We start from the raw sequence: 19,561 nt of genomic DNA on the forward strand, positions 1-19,561 counted from the left end.
CCATCCCCTTCATGCACCATTACAAGTCGCCATTTGAAACCAACGCAACCAAAATAGTAGAGCGAGTACAAAAAAAGACTGCATTAAAGCGTGGTTCTATACTCTATATGTGCAATGATGTTAATTAGCGCGTATAGGATAGAGTGCATCTTTCTCTCACGCTGTGCAAATCACCAGAGGTATTTATGTATAATGATGCAACGCGAAACACATAAGAGAACATGGTCGAGAGCTAAATCTGTCTTTATATATTTGTAAAGCTGAACCAGTTTTGTGACAAATAAGGATGCGTTTTGTGGAAAGCTAATGTTGTTGTGATTATGTTCAGAATTCAAGCCGCTACAAGAAAGAATAGACTCGTTTTGGAAGATACACATTTTTGTCATCTTTGAGCAAAAAAATGAAAATAAAAAATGTTTTCCATCCTTGAATCAATACCACACAATGCTGCCAAAACAAAAAGCTGAGCAATCACTAAAATAATATGGTACAGTGCACAATTTTGGGAACTAGAAGAGGAGGAAAATCAGTTTTATCCTCGAGCGAAAATACTGCTATATACTTGCTTTTGAAATTGTGGTCAACGACTCTTTTAACACTACCACGGACAGTTACTAACCCACACAAAGGCTTATTAAAGCTTAGGATAAACAGCAGTGCACCCTGACCCGCAAATAGTTTCATTACCACTACTGCTACTTTAGAAATCCTGATTTAACCATGTTTTAATGTTGTTTCTTGTTGTATATTGCTTCCTTCATGTCCTGTTTACGAGGTTGTCTTCTCTGAGCGCTCAGAAATGACTCCATAAGCAACTTTCTCTGATAGTTACTCAACAGAAACTAAACTAGAAGTCTCACGTACAGTTTTGAAGCCCAGGAACTATCACTGGACGTGTTCCGAGCAGTTCTGCGCTCAAAACGAACCGATAACGATATATTAGCATTATCAGCATGCTGGTCAGGTTGCTAAATGGCTGCTTTGGACTTTGAAAAGACATGGTGAGTGACAAGACAGATATAGAAGATGCTTTGTAATGAAGGCATTTTAAGAGCTGCAACATTAAATATCAGGGCTGCACAATTTATGGAAGAAAAATCCAATTGGTTTTTTTCTGGCCAGCAGTGCTATTGCAATTAGATCTGCAATACATGTTTAAAACGTTGGATTCTATACAAAGTGCACATTGTAAACTCCTCCAGCATTAACATTTAAGAGGAGACTGAAACATAAGCTGATAAACTATACATGACTCTTATTTCAGAACTTTTAAATAACTGCAGGCTGATAATTGCACCAACTCAAACTGCATTTTTGTATTTTATTCCCTCATGAGAAGTGAATTTCTTGAAAAGCACGAAGCAGATCACAACCAGCATTATGCATGGAATAACAGCTCCAAACGTTGTTAATATCATCACCTTCATATCTCCTTTATGTCTTTTTGCATGTGCTTAAAATTCTGCACTACAAAGAACAGTGCGCTCGCCATATTTTGTTGCTGTCTCTTTAGCTGCCAGAACATTTTTCGAAAAACAAAACTTTTCATTCTTGTCACACAGGTATATGCCAAGACGACAGTGAAATGCTGGCTGCTGTTTTCCTTTTTCTGACATAAATTGTGGTGTTCTGCGGATGCCTGGTTCATATCACCGTCCCTTTCTGAGGTCCCCTGTCTCTCAGCTGCTGCCAGAGGAGGATTAAAACCTCTGCATTGTCTAATCACAGCCAGCACTGGTGACTTGAAAGAGTGAGTCGCCCAAAATGTCAAAATGTTTCAAATTTATGAAGCTTCTCTTCTCTTCCCCCTTTTTGGAACGTCAAACAAGCAGAGACAATGTTCATTTTCTCTGCACTGCAATGCACACAAGACCTCATTTACTGGTGACTTACGTCTTCATATTTCTACGTTTGCTTAATAGGATAACTAGTGTCAAATGAAGCTTGGCGACGAGACGTAAAGACAAAATGTCAAACTTTTTTACATAGCACCCTTTATTGTATTTCGTGGGTTGGCGGTAAGAAGGCTGAACCAGATGCAGGATCATCCTATACATTATAACATGATCCCATAACAGGAGAGCTTCAACACGCAAAAACTATGAATAAATATATATTCACAACTGCTTCTACAATTGGTAGGAGATGAAAGCATAAAAAGGTACCTCCATAAAAGATAATAGTTGATAGAAGTGTCTTTTTTCTGAAGTAAAAGCCTTTACCCGTTCTGGTTTTGTCCTTTTTTTTTTTCTTTTTCTCAGTTTTTCTATTCAATTTCCCCCTCTGAGAGATACCTCAAAATCAATACAATAACCTGTGTGTCATTGTCCACAAAGAAAAGATGGATTGTGGGGTCAAGATTGCCCCGTTAAGTCTGGCTGATTAAAACATCCGAAAGGCATCCTTTGTCATGAAGTCCCTCTGCATCTTCCCCGCTCGCATTTCTGGGGGGAAAAGTTCTTATCAAACAAATAAAATGGAGATATTCACAACAACCGATAATTCCGGTGTGGTCTGAAAACGTCCCTTATCTAACTCCGTGACGGTAACATATTCAAACCTCAAATCAAGCTAACAATATGAGATGAAATAAAGTGATGTGCATACAAAGAGGTCCGATATTGACTGGGGTATTCTTATTTTTGGCTCATCCAGGGAATGCAATTATTCTGCTTTGCTTTGATTGTTTTCCGTCTCTGATTCCCCACCAGCATCTCGTTCATCCCGCTCCGTAGTCAAACCTCTGTTTACATAAATAGATCTGTATTCGTAGAAAAATAAGCATTGACCACACTGCTGGCTGTTCGTTGCTATAAGGCACTTGGCTATTTTCCTTTTTGAGTATTGTATGTCCCCTTCCCAACAATCTTTCTTTCACACGAGGATCGTTCGAGGTCCCGGAAGATCTGCACATTTTCACAGATATTTCGATGCCAGAGGTGGGATTGCAAACTACCTCCTTAATCCAAATCTTTTAAAAACGTGAACTCGAATTGGCGGTTTAAAACTGGTAGGAGCGATCCAAAACTTCCATATAGTCGGGCGTTGTCCGCAGCCTTGCCCCGTGCTCGCTACTGCCCCCTGTGGAGCTGCTCGTCGTCACCACCAGCGCTGGCTCCCCCCTAGCGTCCTGCATGGCTGAGTCCGGATGGTGCGGGTATCTCGGGGGTGGCCTAGCGTAGCCGCCCGGGTTGGGGATTCGGAACAAGCAGTCAACGAGCTCTACTTTGGGGGTGGGGCCTTGGCTGTCAATCACGGTCGGACAGAGGATGCCGTTTCCGTGGAGGCCGGCGAGAGGTCCTACCGCTCCCGTTACGGTGCTGATAGGAGTCAACGCGGCCTCTATGGACCATTCCTTGTCGTTTTCGGAAACGGAACGATAAGCTCCTTCGGTTTCGCTCGCGCCTTCTTGCGGTAGGGTTCTCTGCTTCACCGCCGGGTCCTGGTCCTCCTTGTAGATGCGCGCTGAAGCTTCCGGCGGCAGGATGGTGTCGTAAACGTGGCTGTGTTCGGCGGCAGGTTCAGGTAGTCCGTGGTGATGGTGGTGGTGATGGGACTGTTCGGTGAAAATCCCGCATTCCATTTGGATGCCGGCCAGATCGACTTCCCCTTGACGACGAAACGGAAGCTTGTCGCGGCGTCTCAGCGCGTACGCTATGAGGGCGGCAGCTGCGAAGAACGCCGACACGAAAAGTACCAAGAGGCTGAGCACAAGTACCGACAGAGGGATGGAGTCTTTCGTCGATGGGCTGACCGGACCGGGAACCTCGCTCGAGTAGTCCGCCGAGATGCCTCTTTCTGGAGTGGTGGACGTGGGTGGTTGTCCCTCTTCCTGCTGCGTCTGGTCCTCCTTCACCTCCAGCTCTTCCATCTCGGGGCACAGCAGCTCCATGGAGACCGAGCGGAGGTCCACGCCCTTGGTCTTCTCTGGAGAATGGCAGACCACCTCGCCCATTACCACCACCGCACTGAGACCCTCCAGCCAGCGCTTCAGCGAGGTGGCCCCGCAGTCGCACTCCCAGGGGTTCTGCTGGAGGTCCACCTAGAAGACACAAAGACACAAAACAAAGACTGATCAGTGGAGGTCGTTTTTTTCGAATGGATTTCACTGAAGCCCAAAGGTCCGAAGGCTTCACTGCACAAGACGGCAGCGTCGTGAAAAGGAAACACTCGGCAAACAGTTGTGGCAGGAAAGAAACGACATGTACTTCATCAACTTGTTTGCCGGTGATGAAGTTGACGCCTAATTATTAAACGGAGAAGGCTCAATCTCATAGTAGTTCCTCATGCGGTCCTGTGTGTTGGAGGTTCATTTGCTCAACTTTGTGTATAGCTTGAAATTTTGATGGATAGTGGAATGTAAATTGTGTATTCATTGTATTCTATCTTATGGCAATGAACATCTTCTAAAATGCACCATCAAATGACATATATTTAATTTAATAAATACAGACAAAATGTGCGGGTATAGATAGCAAAGTATCAACAATTTTTGAATGTATTGGATATTTTTTAAGATGTTTTTCCTTTTATTTCATCTTTTCGTCTTATTTGTGTTTAGATGCTTAAAACGTACTCAACAACCGGTGTAGGTGTACTATAACCCTTTGCTTCTGCCTACGCCTTTAATGGGCATGTTTAATGTGTGGTTTTCTTTACATTATCGATCTGTTGCACGTATTGTCTTCTTACACAACACAAATAATTAATGAAAGAAAGAAAGTCACAAATTGGAGAATAAACAGGCATAATTAACGACGTTATTATTTAGACAATACAATGTCCTCTGCAGACAACAAGATATAATGTTTCTAGGACCTTTAGATGTTCAGAAATGCTTGTATTAGTTGAGAAGATAACGTTTCTGTCTTCTCACTTGCTTGTCTTCTTGGATGGGTTTAAAATGTGCACTGTGAACGGAACCTTTATTTGAAAGATACATGTTTGTCGGAAAAACTGCAATTAAGATGGCTTCCGAAAAGGTTCATTACAGTGATTCAAAGTATTGTTTCTTACAATCTGTTTGTGAGACACGCCTTAATTGAGTCCACTGGTCCAAATCTATTTTCCTCAACAACTCTTATCGTCTTGATTAGCATGAGAAGTGTTTATTCATTGAGCTAATCTGATGTTTCTACACACTTTAAGGCTAACTTATTTCAATTGAGCACAGGAGTTTGATTTAGGACAAATTGACTAAATCCGCACTTAAAGCTGTTGCAAATACAAAAAGTACTACTACAACTACTACAACTACTACAACTGCAACTACAACAACTACTACAACAACAACTACAACAACTACAACTACTACAACTACTACAACTACTACAACTGCAACTACAACTACTACAACAACAACAACAACAACAACAACAACAACTACAACTACACTACTACAACTACTACAACTACTACAACTGCAACTACAACAACTACAACTACACTACTACAACTACTACAACTACTACAACTGCAACTACAACAACTACTACAACAACAACAACAACAACAACAACAACAACTACAACTACACTACTACAACTACTACAACTACTACAACTGCAACTACAACAACTACAACTACAACTACACTACTACAACTACTACAACTGCAACTACAACAACTACAACTACACTACTACAACTACTACAACTACTACATCTGCAACTACAACAACTACTACAACAACAACAACAACAACAACTACAACTACACTACTACAACTACTACAACTACTACAACTGCAACTACAACCACTACTACTACTACTACTACTATTAGTACTACTACTACAGCAGCTACTACAACTGCAACTACAACAACTACTACAACTACTACAACTACTACAACTGCAACTACAACAACTACTACAACAACAACAACTACACTACAACAACTACTACTACTACTACTACTATTAGTACTACTACTACAGCAGCTACTACAACTGCAACTACAACAACTACTACAACTACTACAACTGCAACTACAACAACTAGTACAACAACAACAACTACACTACTACAACTACTACAACTACTACAACTGCAACTACAACAACTACTACAACTACAACAACAACAACAACAACTACACTACAACAACTACTACTACTACTACTATTTGTACTACTACTACAGCAGCTACTACAACTGCAACTACAACAACTACTACAACTACTACAACTGCAACTACAACAACTACTACAACTACAACAACAACAACTACAACTGCAACTACAACCACTACTACTACTACTACTACTATTAGTACTACTACTACAGCAGCTACTACAACTGCAACTACAACAACTACTACAACTACTACAACTGCAACTACAACAACTACTACAACTACAACAACAACAACTACACTACAACAACTACTACTACTACTACTACTATTAGTACTACTACTACAGCAGCTACTACAACTGCAACTACAACAACTACTACAACTACTACAACTGCAACTACAACAACTACTACAACAACAACTACACTACTACAACTACTACAACTACTACAACTGCAACTACAACAACTACTACAACTACAACAACAACAACAACTACACTACAAGAACTACTACTACTACTACTACTATTAGTACTACTACTACAGCAGCTACTACAACTGCAACTACAACAACTACTACAACTACTACAACTGCAACTACAACAACTACTACAACTACAACAACAACAACTACAACTGCAACTACAACCACTACTACTACTACTACTACTATTAGTACTACTACTACAGCAGCTACTACAACTGCAACTACAACAACTACTACAACTACTACAACTGCAACTACAACAACTACTACAACAACAACAACAACTACAACAACTACTACAACTACTATTACTACTACTACTACTACTACTACAGCAGCTACTACTACTGCAGCTACACCAGCTACTACTGCTACTGCTGCTACTAATACTTCTTCTACTACTACTACTCAACTGTTAGAAGACATTTTGTTGGATAAGAACCATAAGGAAGCAACAGTAAGAGATAGACATTGAATCCAATCAGAGTTGTCCTTGGATAAGACAAATGAAGAAGCCGCCTTGACTCCCAGACAGTTCATGGTTCAACAACTGTGGGTGGACTCACAGTTCATCCCAGCATGTTCTTCACTCATGGTTGAACTATGGGTATGGGCCCTGTAAATTCTCTTTTATCACTGGACTGAATGAAGTTTTCTTAGGAGAAAGCGGATAAGTGATACAGATTTTGCATTAATATGTAGTCAGCAACAGTATTTCCTCGCAGATGAAACTTGCCCATGCGCAGGGATTAGAATGCAGCGTGGAACTCCTGCGCTAAATCTCACAGAGCCTCATCAGCACCGCTGCAGATATTCTGATGATTTGAGAATATTCTACAAAGGGCTGATCACTTCTTTCCTAAAATCGTGTTAAGATGTAATAATGTACTTTACAGTAGTTGTGCTTCGAAGTAAAGTCTGATTTCTAGGAGAATGAAGAAATGCCTAAAATAATACTGTCTTTGAATGCACTCTAACAGGCACGACTTTACAGAGACTTAGCTTAGAGAGCTTAGAGATGGCTAATAAAGATGGCTAATAAAGATGGCTAATAGAGATGGCTAATAAAGATGGCTAATAGAGATGGCTAATAAAGATGGCTAATGAAGATGGATAATAAAGATGGCTAATAGAGATGGATAATAAAGATGGCTAATAGAGATGGATAATAAAGATGGCTAATGAAGATGGCTAATAGAGATGGCTAATAGAGATGGCTGATAAAGATGGCTAATAAAGATGGTTAATAAAGATGGCTAATAGAGATGGCTAATAGAGATGGCTAATAAAGATGGCTAATAGAGATGGCTAATAAAGATGGCTAATGAAGATGGCTAATAAAGATGGCTAATAAAGATGGCTAATAAAGATGGCTAATAGAGATGGTTAATAAAGATGGCTAATAAAGATGGCTAATAGAGATGGCTAATAAAGATGGCTAATGAAGATGGCTAATAAAGATGGCTAATAAAGATGGCTAATAAAGATGGCTAATAGAGATGGCTAATAAAGATGGCTAATAGAGATGGCTAATATAACAATACAAAATCAAATGCTACAGCCAAATAGTCAATTTGAATGGATTGTTATATTGAGATTAGAGTGACAGGTGGTTTTACCCAATCACAGTGAAGTATGACCTCTTTCAGTTAATATTAAATTTACATACATTCTGCCTTTGGGCCCAACTTTTCTGAACACGTCAGTCCTGGAGGGTCGACGCACATTTTTGTGACACAGAATGGCAATAAGAACTTCAAAAGCCACTTGATCAAAGAGTGAAATGTATCTACATATGGACAGAGTAATACTAACACATTCAAGTCAAATCAGCGCTATTGGGCCCCTGTGCAGCGCTAAGCTAAATCAGCCCTTGACATTTAAAAGGTCATGTAAGGTAGTGACTCCTAATGCTGCACTGTGCTCTCAGGCATATTTAGTGACTAGGAAATGTTTACGCCGTCCCCTGTCAGCTTATGATTAAACTTTTACAGAGCTGTCGATTTGATCTTTTTAAACGCAGCCCGGGTAGTCAGCCATTAACCTCTATTGACCAGACCAGACCTTCCAAATCAAAAGCTCTTAACTCAAACTATTGAAGAAGCACCAGCCATTTTATAGATTACCTTTAAAAGTAGCCACGAGCACCGAAGGGATTATTTCACTCCACTGCAAGATTGGAAGTCTAAAGTGTGAATTTACAATTTGCTCATGATTCTCATTGAATGTGCGCCGCATTACACCGCAGTTAGTGTATCAGGCAGACTGCAAGTATCCCACTCAAAATACATGATGTCCAAATATCAGCCTGATCTACCCCCAGTGTTTTGGCTCCTGCTGAGATCTTTTCTCCATCATTACACTCTTACTTTGCATTTCTGTACCTGTCGGGGGCCGGTGCCAATGCCCATATTATACAATTACTCAAATAGACTCAAATGTATTTCTTGAATGAACCCAAGTCGTTGTTTTTGTACTCAAATACATTTTATTTACATTTTTGTACTTGCTTCCTTGAAAGATGCATCAAAATATATGATGAAAATCCTACAATCATTCAGAGTTATTTTATAATGATGATAATAATGCATACAACTTATATAGCGCTGTTCAGGACACCCAAGGGGGCTTTACATTGCATTATTCATTCACTCCACAGTTGGTGGTGTTAAGCTACCACTGTAGACGCAATTATAAAGCAATATTTTCACTCAATTCAATGTAAAAGAAAAAACTGTTCACATAAAACAAGCACAAAAATAATACAGTTACGTAAATTCACTGTACAATAAAAGCATTATTAAAAAAACTGGTTTGTAACTGACAAAGCAATAAGTATAAGGAAAACCATTGCTCGAACGTCAACTACAACGCGAAAAATATTTAGATTTAGAACTTAATTTCAGGGTCCGCGCTTCCTCAGATGAAGCCGCAGCCAAACAACAGGAAACCAGCGCGGCGCGTCTCCGGCTCTGTGCTTATTGTGCTTACTCTATTACACATGGACGCCTTCAGTCAATGAAAGTGCTATGTGGAGCTTCAATGATATGGAAATAGATGTGTCCAATTCAATATCCTAACTCCCACGAGAGCCCTCCACAACGTGTAGTACAGCATCTGACAATACTGAGCTCATTCGCGCCGCGCACCGGAAAAACTCCACGGAAAATATCGCCGCCGCGTCTTTTTAACGAGTTACGCAATCCGATCGGCGTGTGCAAATCCACTTCTCCTCTCTAAATATTGATTCTCCGCACAGACTTGAAATATTCAGTCAAACATGAAAAGAATCACTTTGCCGTCTATTGTCTGAACAGCTCTTCTGACTCACAGGTTTAGCCTAGCTTGTTAGCGGCGGCGCACTTTCAGCGAGCTAGCCAGCATCCAGTCACGCTAATTTCACTCATGTGCTTTGAAATGGCGCGAGCTGTATGCATATTTTGGCAATACATAAAATGAATCAGTCAAAAATGAAGCGCAAACACGGCGAGAACAAGAGGATGATTGTAAATGGAAACTGGGTGATTATGTGTAGGCTGTCAGTGAGTGGGTGGGGGACATTAGCCAGCGTGTTTTCGTAGTATTATGAACAAACACCAGCAAAAGTTTAAAAGCTACAAATTGTAACATGTTTGGTACAAATTGAGTTATTACAGGGTTAGATAAAACTAGCAAATGTCACTAATCAGGACTCGCTAAGAGGCTATTATGTTGTTTGTGATGATGTGTCAGCGAGAATATTAGTGTTTATTTCAGTCATCTGGACACTGATTTTGAAATTCAGACGTTTTGACTTCTATCTGAAGGTACTTTTCAATCTGAAGGCACTGATTCTAGTAGACTAGTGACTTCAGATTGAAAATGACTTGCAGATGGGACCTTTATTTCAAAAACTTTAACTACACCAACTCCCTAGAGCTTTTGACAGCAGACCCGGAAATCTTTTAAGACGCAGCTGATGCAATGCTAATATTCTGTAGGTCTGTGAGTTGAGACAAACGTTACAGATGCAAAACCAGCTCTAATTCAAGATGGGGAGGAAGAAGAAACCGAGTCAGAGCCTTGTTGTTTAGCTCGACTACATATGAAGCAGTTAGCCTATTCAAACTGAGCTATGTTGAAACATTTGTTCCACACCAAAAAGAACAGAAACACCCTAAATGTCCATCATTTCATACAGGGTGGAGCTTACGGTTATAATGTATTTTATTTTTATTTAATGTTGTGCTTTGTCTTTCCTTTGCACTAGTGGCAATGCTACTAACTGAATCACAATCAGGTTAGGATGAGGTTTAGGTGAGCATTTGTTACTATTATTACTTATTTACTTTTGTTACTATTATTACTTATTTACTTTTGTTACTATTATTACTTATTAACTTTTGTTACTATTATTACTTATTAACTTTTGTTACTATTATTACTTATTTACTTTTGTTACTATTATTACTTATTAACTTTTGTTACTATTATTACTTATTAACTTTTGTTACTATTATTACTTATTAACTTTTGTTACTATTATTACTTATTTACTTTTGTTACTATTATTACTTATTAACTTTTGTTACTATTATTACTTATTAACTTTTGTTACTATTATTACTTATTAACTTTTGTTACTATTATTACTTATTTACTTTTGTTACTATTATTACTTATTAACTTTTGTTACTATTATTACTTATTAACTTTTGTTACTATTATTACTTATTAACTTTTGTTACTATTATTACTTATTTACTTTTGTTACTATTATTACTTATTAACTTTTGTTACTATTATTACTTATTTACTTTTGTTACTATTATTACTTATTTACTTATTACTTATTATGACTTATACTTATGTTGAGGGCTTTGGGACAAGTTGCATCCAAACAAATTGCTAAATAGTCCAAAAAAGACAACATGCTGAAAAGGTGGTTTTAGAAAATGTTGCTACTTAATTACTTGAGATGGCGTTATATATTTACACACTGATGGATTTAGAGAATGTGCTTCCCTCAAGAAAAAACAAAGTGAAACTCAAAACTGCCATTTTGCAAAACACCAACATGGGAAATGAATATTGATATGTAAAAATGGCAAAGGCACTCATGAATTCACAGGCTCGGCTTCATTAGCGGATGGTTAAATGGATGGACACTTATAGACATAACTGTCCAACACGTTTGCCTCGGGTGCTTCCACACCTAATCTGTATTAGGTCATATTAACATCAAAAAGTGTTGACATAGATTTTACGTAAGTGCAGGTTTAGCAGTTTTTAGCTGGTGTAAGCTAACGTCTTTAGGCAGATCTAGGCTGAGCAGTCTTTGATCAGTACGTTTGGAGTAAATGACTACATTTTCCCCATGTCCAGGAAAAGCAGGCAGGGCAATAAGGATGATTCTAATTTCAAACTTGTCTAGAACATTTTGTCTTGTTATTCTGATCAAAGAGATTCAAATGCAGATTTTAATTTTTACTTGATATATTTATTCCAATTTGTGCTCATTGCCACGAGAAAAAAACTGCAAATAATTTCCCCTTGAGTGAAAAAGAAACAAGTTTTATCATTCAGCACACTCGGATCTCGCAGTCATTTTAACACCACACAATCTCACTTGTGTTCTGTGAAGCTACGAGGCTAACACTATTGTACAAGTACAGTATCCTCGTCTTGAAGTGTTCTCTTCTACACTGCCTAAAATATTAAGGCTTTTGATCAAATATAGTTCTATGTTTTAAGAAAACAAGTAGAGGCTAAATTAATCCAGCTGTGATTTCTAAGAACAATGCCCTGAAGAGTGAGGTAGTTCAAGTCAGGCTACACACAGTAGCACCTAGCTTCAAAATTGAGATGTAAGTTTAAATTTGTTGTGTAAAATCAGAATGAGACCAGTAAAGGTGATGGACTTTAAAAACATGGAAGAGCACTTTCTACATTACTTATAGATTATTAGTAACACACATTCAAACATGTTCAAATGGTAAAAACAACATTATAAAATGGTTAAAATTCCCCAAAATGATGAATGCTTTATGCTGGTTCTGATATGAAAGGGTAACATGAATGAATCGTGCCTGCGAACTGAAACTTGAATTTAAATTCTGCATGAGCTGCTTCACCATGACTCAGCTGCTGTTGTTTGCACACAGTCAGAACGACCATATAAGGGCGTGTTTAAGTCTACATTACAGGATAGACTACACGTTTCACTAAAACATAGTAAACACATGTTATATTTCAGATTTCAATCAACATTTTGCCTATTTATCCCCAGTTTTATAGCAAATATGATATAGGTAGAGGTAATTCCACAACTGTTACCTAGCAACCATACTGTATACAAGAGCCAAAATCCATGTAAATGACACAATAGTTATGATTTGACAAACAATAATACCATTTAAAAAGTTAGAAGTTAGATATTGACTCTTAATACTTGTTGGCAGATGTAATAAACATATAAACAACCATTTAACTGCGCTGTCTAATGTCAACGTTTGACAGACACGGGCAGAACAAGCAAACCCCCAAACCAAAACACAAACCATCTCGAAATCTCACCGTAGTTCACAGAAAATCCAAACCGCTCAGCCGTTGTGCTGCTGTGCTCTTACATCGCTACAGGAGATTAACATATAGCTGGTTATTCTGAGTTAAACAAGTCGGTGACATTTCAGTTAAAACACTCCTAAAATGCCATCCTTTTTCATGACTCACCAACTCTTCAACATCTGCTGAGAGCCGCTCAAGTGTGTTATCCTCAGTTATTCTTTGCTTTTATTTCAGTCCCAGAGGAAATTCCACCTCTGCCGGTTTTGTGAGCATCTGTCGGACACATTTCTGATTTCTACGCCTGGCCACCAAGTGTGAGATCCGCAGTCAGCTTGTCAGTCAAAGCACCTCAATGAAAGACGGGACTTGCCTTGACAGATGTGAGTGCCATGTGGGATATTTATGTATTAAAAGATGTCCAACGTGGAAGTGATCAAGTAAACTACCGGCTATTATCCACACCTCTCCTTTGAAATGTAGCTGAAATTAGGTTCACTGCAGAGCTGAATGTGGTCAGGAGTACCTGGCAGGAGGATATGCTTGCATGTCTTTGGTTGCTAGGGAAATGGAAATACCAGGCAAACTCCACCCTCAGCTTAGGGGGAACTAGCTACTCAGCCACTGCCTGAAAAGGAAGCTGACAACTTAATTCAATATTTTTTCTCTCTTTCTTTGCTGTCAGCCTGCTTCCATTGCCCCACTTCCTTCAAAAAAAAAGAAATCTGGTTCAAAGGTTTTATTTGACAGGACAGTCGTGAAGTGAAATGGAGAGAGGCCGGACATCAGCATTCAGCAAACGGGCGAGGTCAGGAATCGAACCCACAACGCTGCGGTGGCAACAAACACGAAAGTACAACAGCTTAAACCACTGGAACAACGAGGAATTTCCACAGCAGCAGCAGAACCTACAGCCTCCTCATCCTCCTCATCCTCCTCAGCCTCCTCACCTCAGCCTCCTCATCCTCCTCATCCTCCTCAGCCTCCTCAGCGTCCTACACATCCTCTGTATTATTATTTGTTTATTTGGTGGGGACAGAAGGCAGTAAATCTCCATCTTTTGTCCTGTTCACTCTCACAAACACACAAGAGGAGAAGTGGGTGAGATGTTTTACCCAAGGACACAATGACGGTCTGTACTACACTTCATCCTTCATCCTGGTACTCCCATCCAAGTACTAACCAAGCCAAACCCAACTTCTTTTCTGAGATCTGATGAGATTCTCAGTAAGCTGTGAGCTCATTTGCCAGCTTGATTTTCCCCCAGATTACAATATGGTGTAATCATTGACTTGGCTTTGTGTTGGGATATTACTACAGAAACATGGCAACTGCTGATATAGTACTTAATTTGGTTGCCTATAAAAAGTTAATTATCTGCATGTTAACAGAATTATAGACTCATTATGTGAATGCCTCTACATTACACAACATGCTGTGCTAAAGTGCCAGTGTCTTTAAATACAACCTTACAAGCAAATGAAGAGCACATTAGATCAACTTAAAAAGGCTTTGTCTGTGAAGTGGTTTTGGCCCATGTATTCATGTTGTGTTTTAGGCTTAGTGGAAAATATCATATCAGACTGATGAGGGAAAATCCAATATGCAAGATACTCCATTAAAACATATTTATTCATAATACCAATGTCAAATTTCTAGGTTAAAAATTACACAGCCACAAATGTAAAATGTAACCAAATTTACAAAGTAGTATTTTCAGCCAACTCCAAAAGATCAATTAGAAAACCCACTATTTTATTTCATATTTGTTGATTCTCAAACTTAATCATCAGCCAACTTGGTATATTCCATAGAAACAAGCGGGTTACACCACCAGGTCAAGTTACAGGTCTGATGTGTATGTTTGTTTTTTTTACTCAAAACACCATAAATGTTACATAATACACCTTTAACCTACAATTTTAAGTGGCTTTAATAGAGTAGCCATCATATTGTCGGTCATTAATTCACATTTTATGAATAAACATCTGAAGTTCTCTTTATTTCATTGTTACTTAATTTCATTTTTAATTGATATGTCCTGAAAGATCTATAGGAGACTCAATAGAATGGTTTTAAATAGAATTCTAGTAGCACCGAACAACTGTAATTTACCGGAGGAGGCCAGGACTACCTTTTAAACCATGACAAATAGCTAGAATCGACTGTGAGACCAGACACACCGCTCTGAAACAAACAAAACCGCAGCACACGCATTGTTTTGCAGAGAGCACAACTGTCCAGGGAGGAAAAACAATTGTAACCTTATGTCCCTGCCAAGCGCTGACCAGAAATCAAGATTAACTTATAAATATAAATATAGTGAGTATTGCCTACAGACAGCAAGCAGGGCAAGCACACAAACAACACTGCACTTTACAAGAAACACTATGACTAAGACACTGTAGGCTACTTGATTATGAATAAAAGAAGAATAAAATATACATAGTAATAAATATAACATTTCAGAACTGGAGAAGAGTAACTGACATTGTACAAAACATGCAACAAAACAGACAAAACATGCAACAGAACAGACAAAACATGCAACAAAACAGACAAAACAGACAAAACATGCAACAAAACAGACAAAACATGCAACAAAACAGACAAAACATGCAGCAAAACAGACAAAACATGCAGCAAAACAGACGAAAAATGCAACAAAACAGACAAAACATGCAACAAAACAGACAAAACATGCAACAAAACAGACAAAACATGCAGCAAAACAGACGAAAAATGCAACAAAACAGACAAAACATGCAACAAAACAGACAAAACATGCAACAAAACAGACAAAACATGCAGCAAAACAGACGAAAAATGCAACAAAACAGACAAAACATGCAACAAAACAGACAAAACACAAAACAGACAAAACACAAAACAGACAAAACACAAAACAGACAACAAAACATGCAACAAAACAGACAAAACATGCAACAAAACAGACAAAACATGCAACAAATACGTAATAACCTAATGTTGTGGTTTGCACTTGAAGCTCAAAATAACATTTCAACCCGGAGACAGTCAAATGAAGATGATATGGGTTGAAATACAACAAAGAACGATATACAACTTGATATAATAACACACCTGTCTAATAAAGCCTTCGGGCCAAAAAAAAACTGTAACTTGGCCTAGTGGTGTCACCTACTAGTCTACAGTCTAAAGGTTAATGCCATACAATATTGACTTTATTACCTTTTAAACTGTCACAAGTTATTGACAATGAAGCCTTTTTTACGCTCTAAGTTGCCACAGGCTGCTCCGCTCCGATAGCGCTTGCAGGGCTGCGGTGCATTTTACAGTTCCCCGTGTGGCGTAATTTACTTCCATAGTTTACCCGCTTGGCCTTGCCTTGTCGATAGTGGTTCATAGTGATTTCGCATAATTCCCAGGGCCACTTCTTCTTCACCCCTTGAGAACAGGCGTGAACTCCCCTATCCAGCGTGTCAGCGGCGGGGGTGAGCGAGAGGCGGTAATAGCTGGGGAAAGGGTCCGTTCGGGCTGTGAGAACGGAGGAAAGTGGTGTGTCTCGCTGGAGTGATGGGTAAACAGCAGCGCACTACACGGAGAGGAGCCGCTGCAAAGAGAGGAAACAAACTCTGATGGTCTTTTAGGTCTCGTGTGAAGCAGAACATGAGATAAAAGGAGAATAATAGTGGGTCAATACTGATTATTGTATTGTCATTGGTTGAGGAAATCCATAAAGTTAGTCTGTGGCTGTGATCCACCATCATAGATACAATACTTTTAGGTCTCATACATTAATATTCACTCAAAAGACTGGCAGAAGCTCATGCACGATTACCGTATTTTCCGCACTAGTCGCACCGGAGTGTAAGTCGCATTTTTGGGGTGAAATGTATTTGTTAAAATCCAAGACCAAGAACAGACATTTCATCTTGAAAAGCAGTTTAAAATAATAACAGCTAACACCTTCAGCTACATGACGTATGCTAACGCTAACACCTTCAGCTACATGAGGCACAGACAGAACTGTGGTAAGTGTCTGGTATGTTAACGTAACATATGAACAGTTATTCAGATAACTATAGCATAAAGAACATGCTAACAAGTTTAGCAAAGCATCAGTTTTACCCCAAATCACTAAATCCACTGAATTCTTCTTCCTCTGTGTCACTTCTAAACAACTCCACAAACTCCAGAGGTAGAGGAAGTCCAGAGTCTTCTTCTGTGTCGCTTTAGAGCCCTCTTGTGGTTGCCAGTGTGAAAATAACAAATAACATCATATATAAATCACACCCTGGCCTAAACTATGAAAAAGGTGGACACTACGGTATTTACTTTCACTGTAGAGAGCGACAGTAATGCCCTAGAAAAACACATATTCTAAAAGTAAACAGAAGGTAAAATTATATTCTGCCTCATTGTTTACGTATAAATGCCCATTGGATTAAAGAAAGGAATACAACACAGTCACAGAGACACAAAAACACTGCAGATGTCTGTTGAATCAATGAGCCAAACATAAAACTAAACTAATAAATGACTAATGAGCTCCTTGGTTTCATATTCGTCACAGAAATAAACTGATTGCACGGTTCTGTTTGACAGAGGAAGTAGTGACCAGACTCACGCTTTGTAAAAGTGTATGCAGCACTGACCCTATCCCGCAATAGTAGAGATTGTGTGACCCAAACAGGACAAGCAGACGTTCTTGTTGGTTACGATTTGCAAACCCCAAACAAGACCAATAAACTAAATTTGTGTGGCACCTAACAAGCTTTACACGCTTTTTGTTTCTTACTTTCTTATTTTCTAATGAGTTATTTGTCTGTTTGCGCTGATTTAGTTTATTGTTCTTCAAAGTCCCTTCATTGTGTCTTAGCATCATGTGTGGTTTGCCCTTTTTAATTTGGCCCTGGGGGGATCTCGAGCTGGAGATAGATGCAGGCAGAAGCTCTGAATGCACTTTTTATGTCATCAAATCACTAAATGGGTTTTGTCCTTTTCGCTGGAGCAAAGCTCACAAACAAGTCCACCATGTCTTTTATGTGACTCTTAATCATTACATCAATTATTCAACTTACAGTGCCTCAAAGGTGCAGATGCGTTTATATGAGCTGACTTAATGGCAGCATGTAGAGGTTGAACAGAAGGGGTCCCAGGATTAACCCTTGGGGCACCCCACTGGTCAAGGCCATGTGGTCTGAGACACAGTTACCAATTTAAATTACAATTACGAAGTACTTGTCAAGTCAATCCAGGACTTAAACCAATTTAGGGTAGTGCCAGTGGTGCCCTCATTTGTCACCTTGACACGAGCAGTCTCAACGCTGTGATGAGGTCTAAAACCTGACTGGAAAACATTGAATGAGATGTTTATTAAGAGGAAATCCGTGAGCTGTTTTCAAGGACTTTGTCACAAAAATGGCAGATTAGAGATGGGCCGGTTATTACTCAGTACTGCAGTATCAAGACTGCTCTTCTTTAGGAGAGGCTCCTCTGGCTCTTCTCCTGCGCAGCCAGGGCAGCTCAGTCACCTGTCTGAAGTGGGACAGCGCATAATTAGCGCTTCATTGCAGTGAATACAGCGTTTCAAGGAGAAGACGCACTCGCGTTACTTCTGGTCACTGTGGGTCACTTTTACCAGCGCGGGTCCAGACATACTATTATTGCCAACTGTGCGATCAGAAGCAAAGCAAGTTTATAAGTTAAAATCGAAAGGGGAGGGAGGAACCAGGACAGAAGCGCGCACAGAGAAACAGAGGGCAGAGCCAAATGGGCGCGCCCCCCACTTTGAGACACTCTGGTCTAGGTGATTTTAGAGTTTTAAGGTTATTTGAGATGTGGAACTTATGGCATTTTAATGCCTTGAACTTTATAATTAAAGAATAATGCTAACTCATTAGACTTTTATTCGTTCTAACGGCAGTTGAGCTGGAGGGTTTGTTCATCTGTTCACTGTGGCGGGACACGCGAGCTGTTACTGCAGCTTCCAAATATTTCAGAAAAATATCTTTCCCTAGTTCTACATAAAATTATGTTGTACATGTATAACTTCTCTCTGTAAATCTCTTTTTGAACCTGGAGCTTTGACTTGCACCATTTCCGAGCCCTGACTGAATCTCCACGGCGCCTTCTGCTTATTTTTAACCATTTTGGACTTAATAGGGGCAATGGCGTCCAGAACATTCAAAACACTAGATGTAACAGAGTTCAACAAATCATTTACATTAGAACATGAGACCTTTTCAAAGTTTATCATTTCCATAAACAGTGCACATGTGCCATCATTTTGTGAAAAACAGACCGAAATGAACAGACAGAACAGCATCGACCACAGTGACAGTGTATGAAATATTAACCCTCTTTGTAATTAGATCCAGAGTGTAGATCTGCAGTCTCTGGCAGGTCAGGACAAGAAACTACATAAAACACTCTACACACATTCAATACAATTGGCATTATAGTCAA

At 39.3% G+C, this 19,561-nt stretch overlaps 1 protein-coding gene across 1 annotated transcript in view; it reads right to left on the bottom strand.

The window, feature by feature from the left end:
- Positions 1-2,269: 2,269 nt before the first annotated feature.
- Positions 2,270-19,561, bottom strand: part of LOC140370390 (SLIT and NTRK-like protein 3) — a 94,778-nt gene continuing 77,486 nt past the window's right edge. Inside the window, exon 7 of the mRNA XM_072457524.1 lies at positions 2,270-4,042. Coding sequence (XP_072313625.1) covers positions 3,002-4,042 — 1,041 coding nt within the window. The 3' untranslated portion in view covers positions 2,270-3,001. The remainder of the gene's footprint in view (positions 4,043-19,561) is intronic.

Source organism: Eucyclogobius newberryi, unplaced genomic scaffold (genome assembly GCF_026437365.1).
Source record: "Eucyclogobius newberryi isolate DKJ021-1_F unplaced genomic scaffold, fEucNew1.0.hap1 SCAF_21, whole genome shotgun sequence".
Taxonomy (NCBI): Eukaryota; Metazoa; Chordata; class Actinopteri; order Gobiiformes; family Gobiidae; genus Eucyclogobius; species Eucyclogobius newberryi.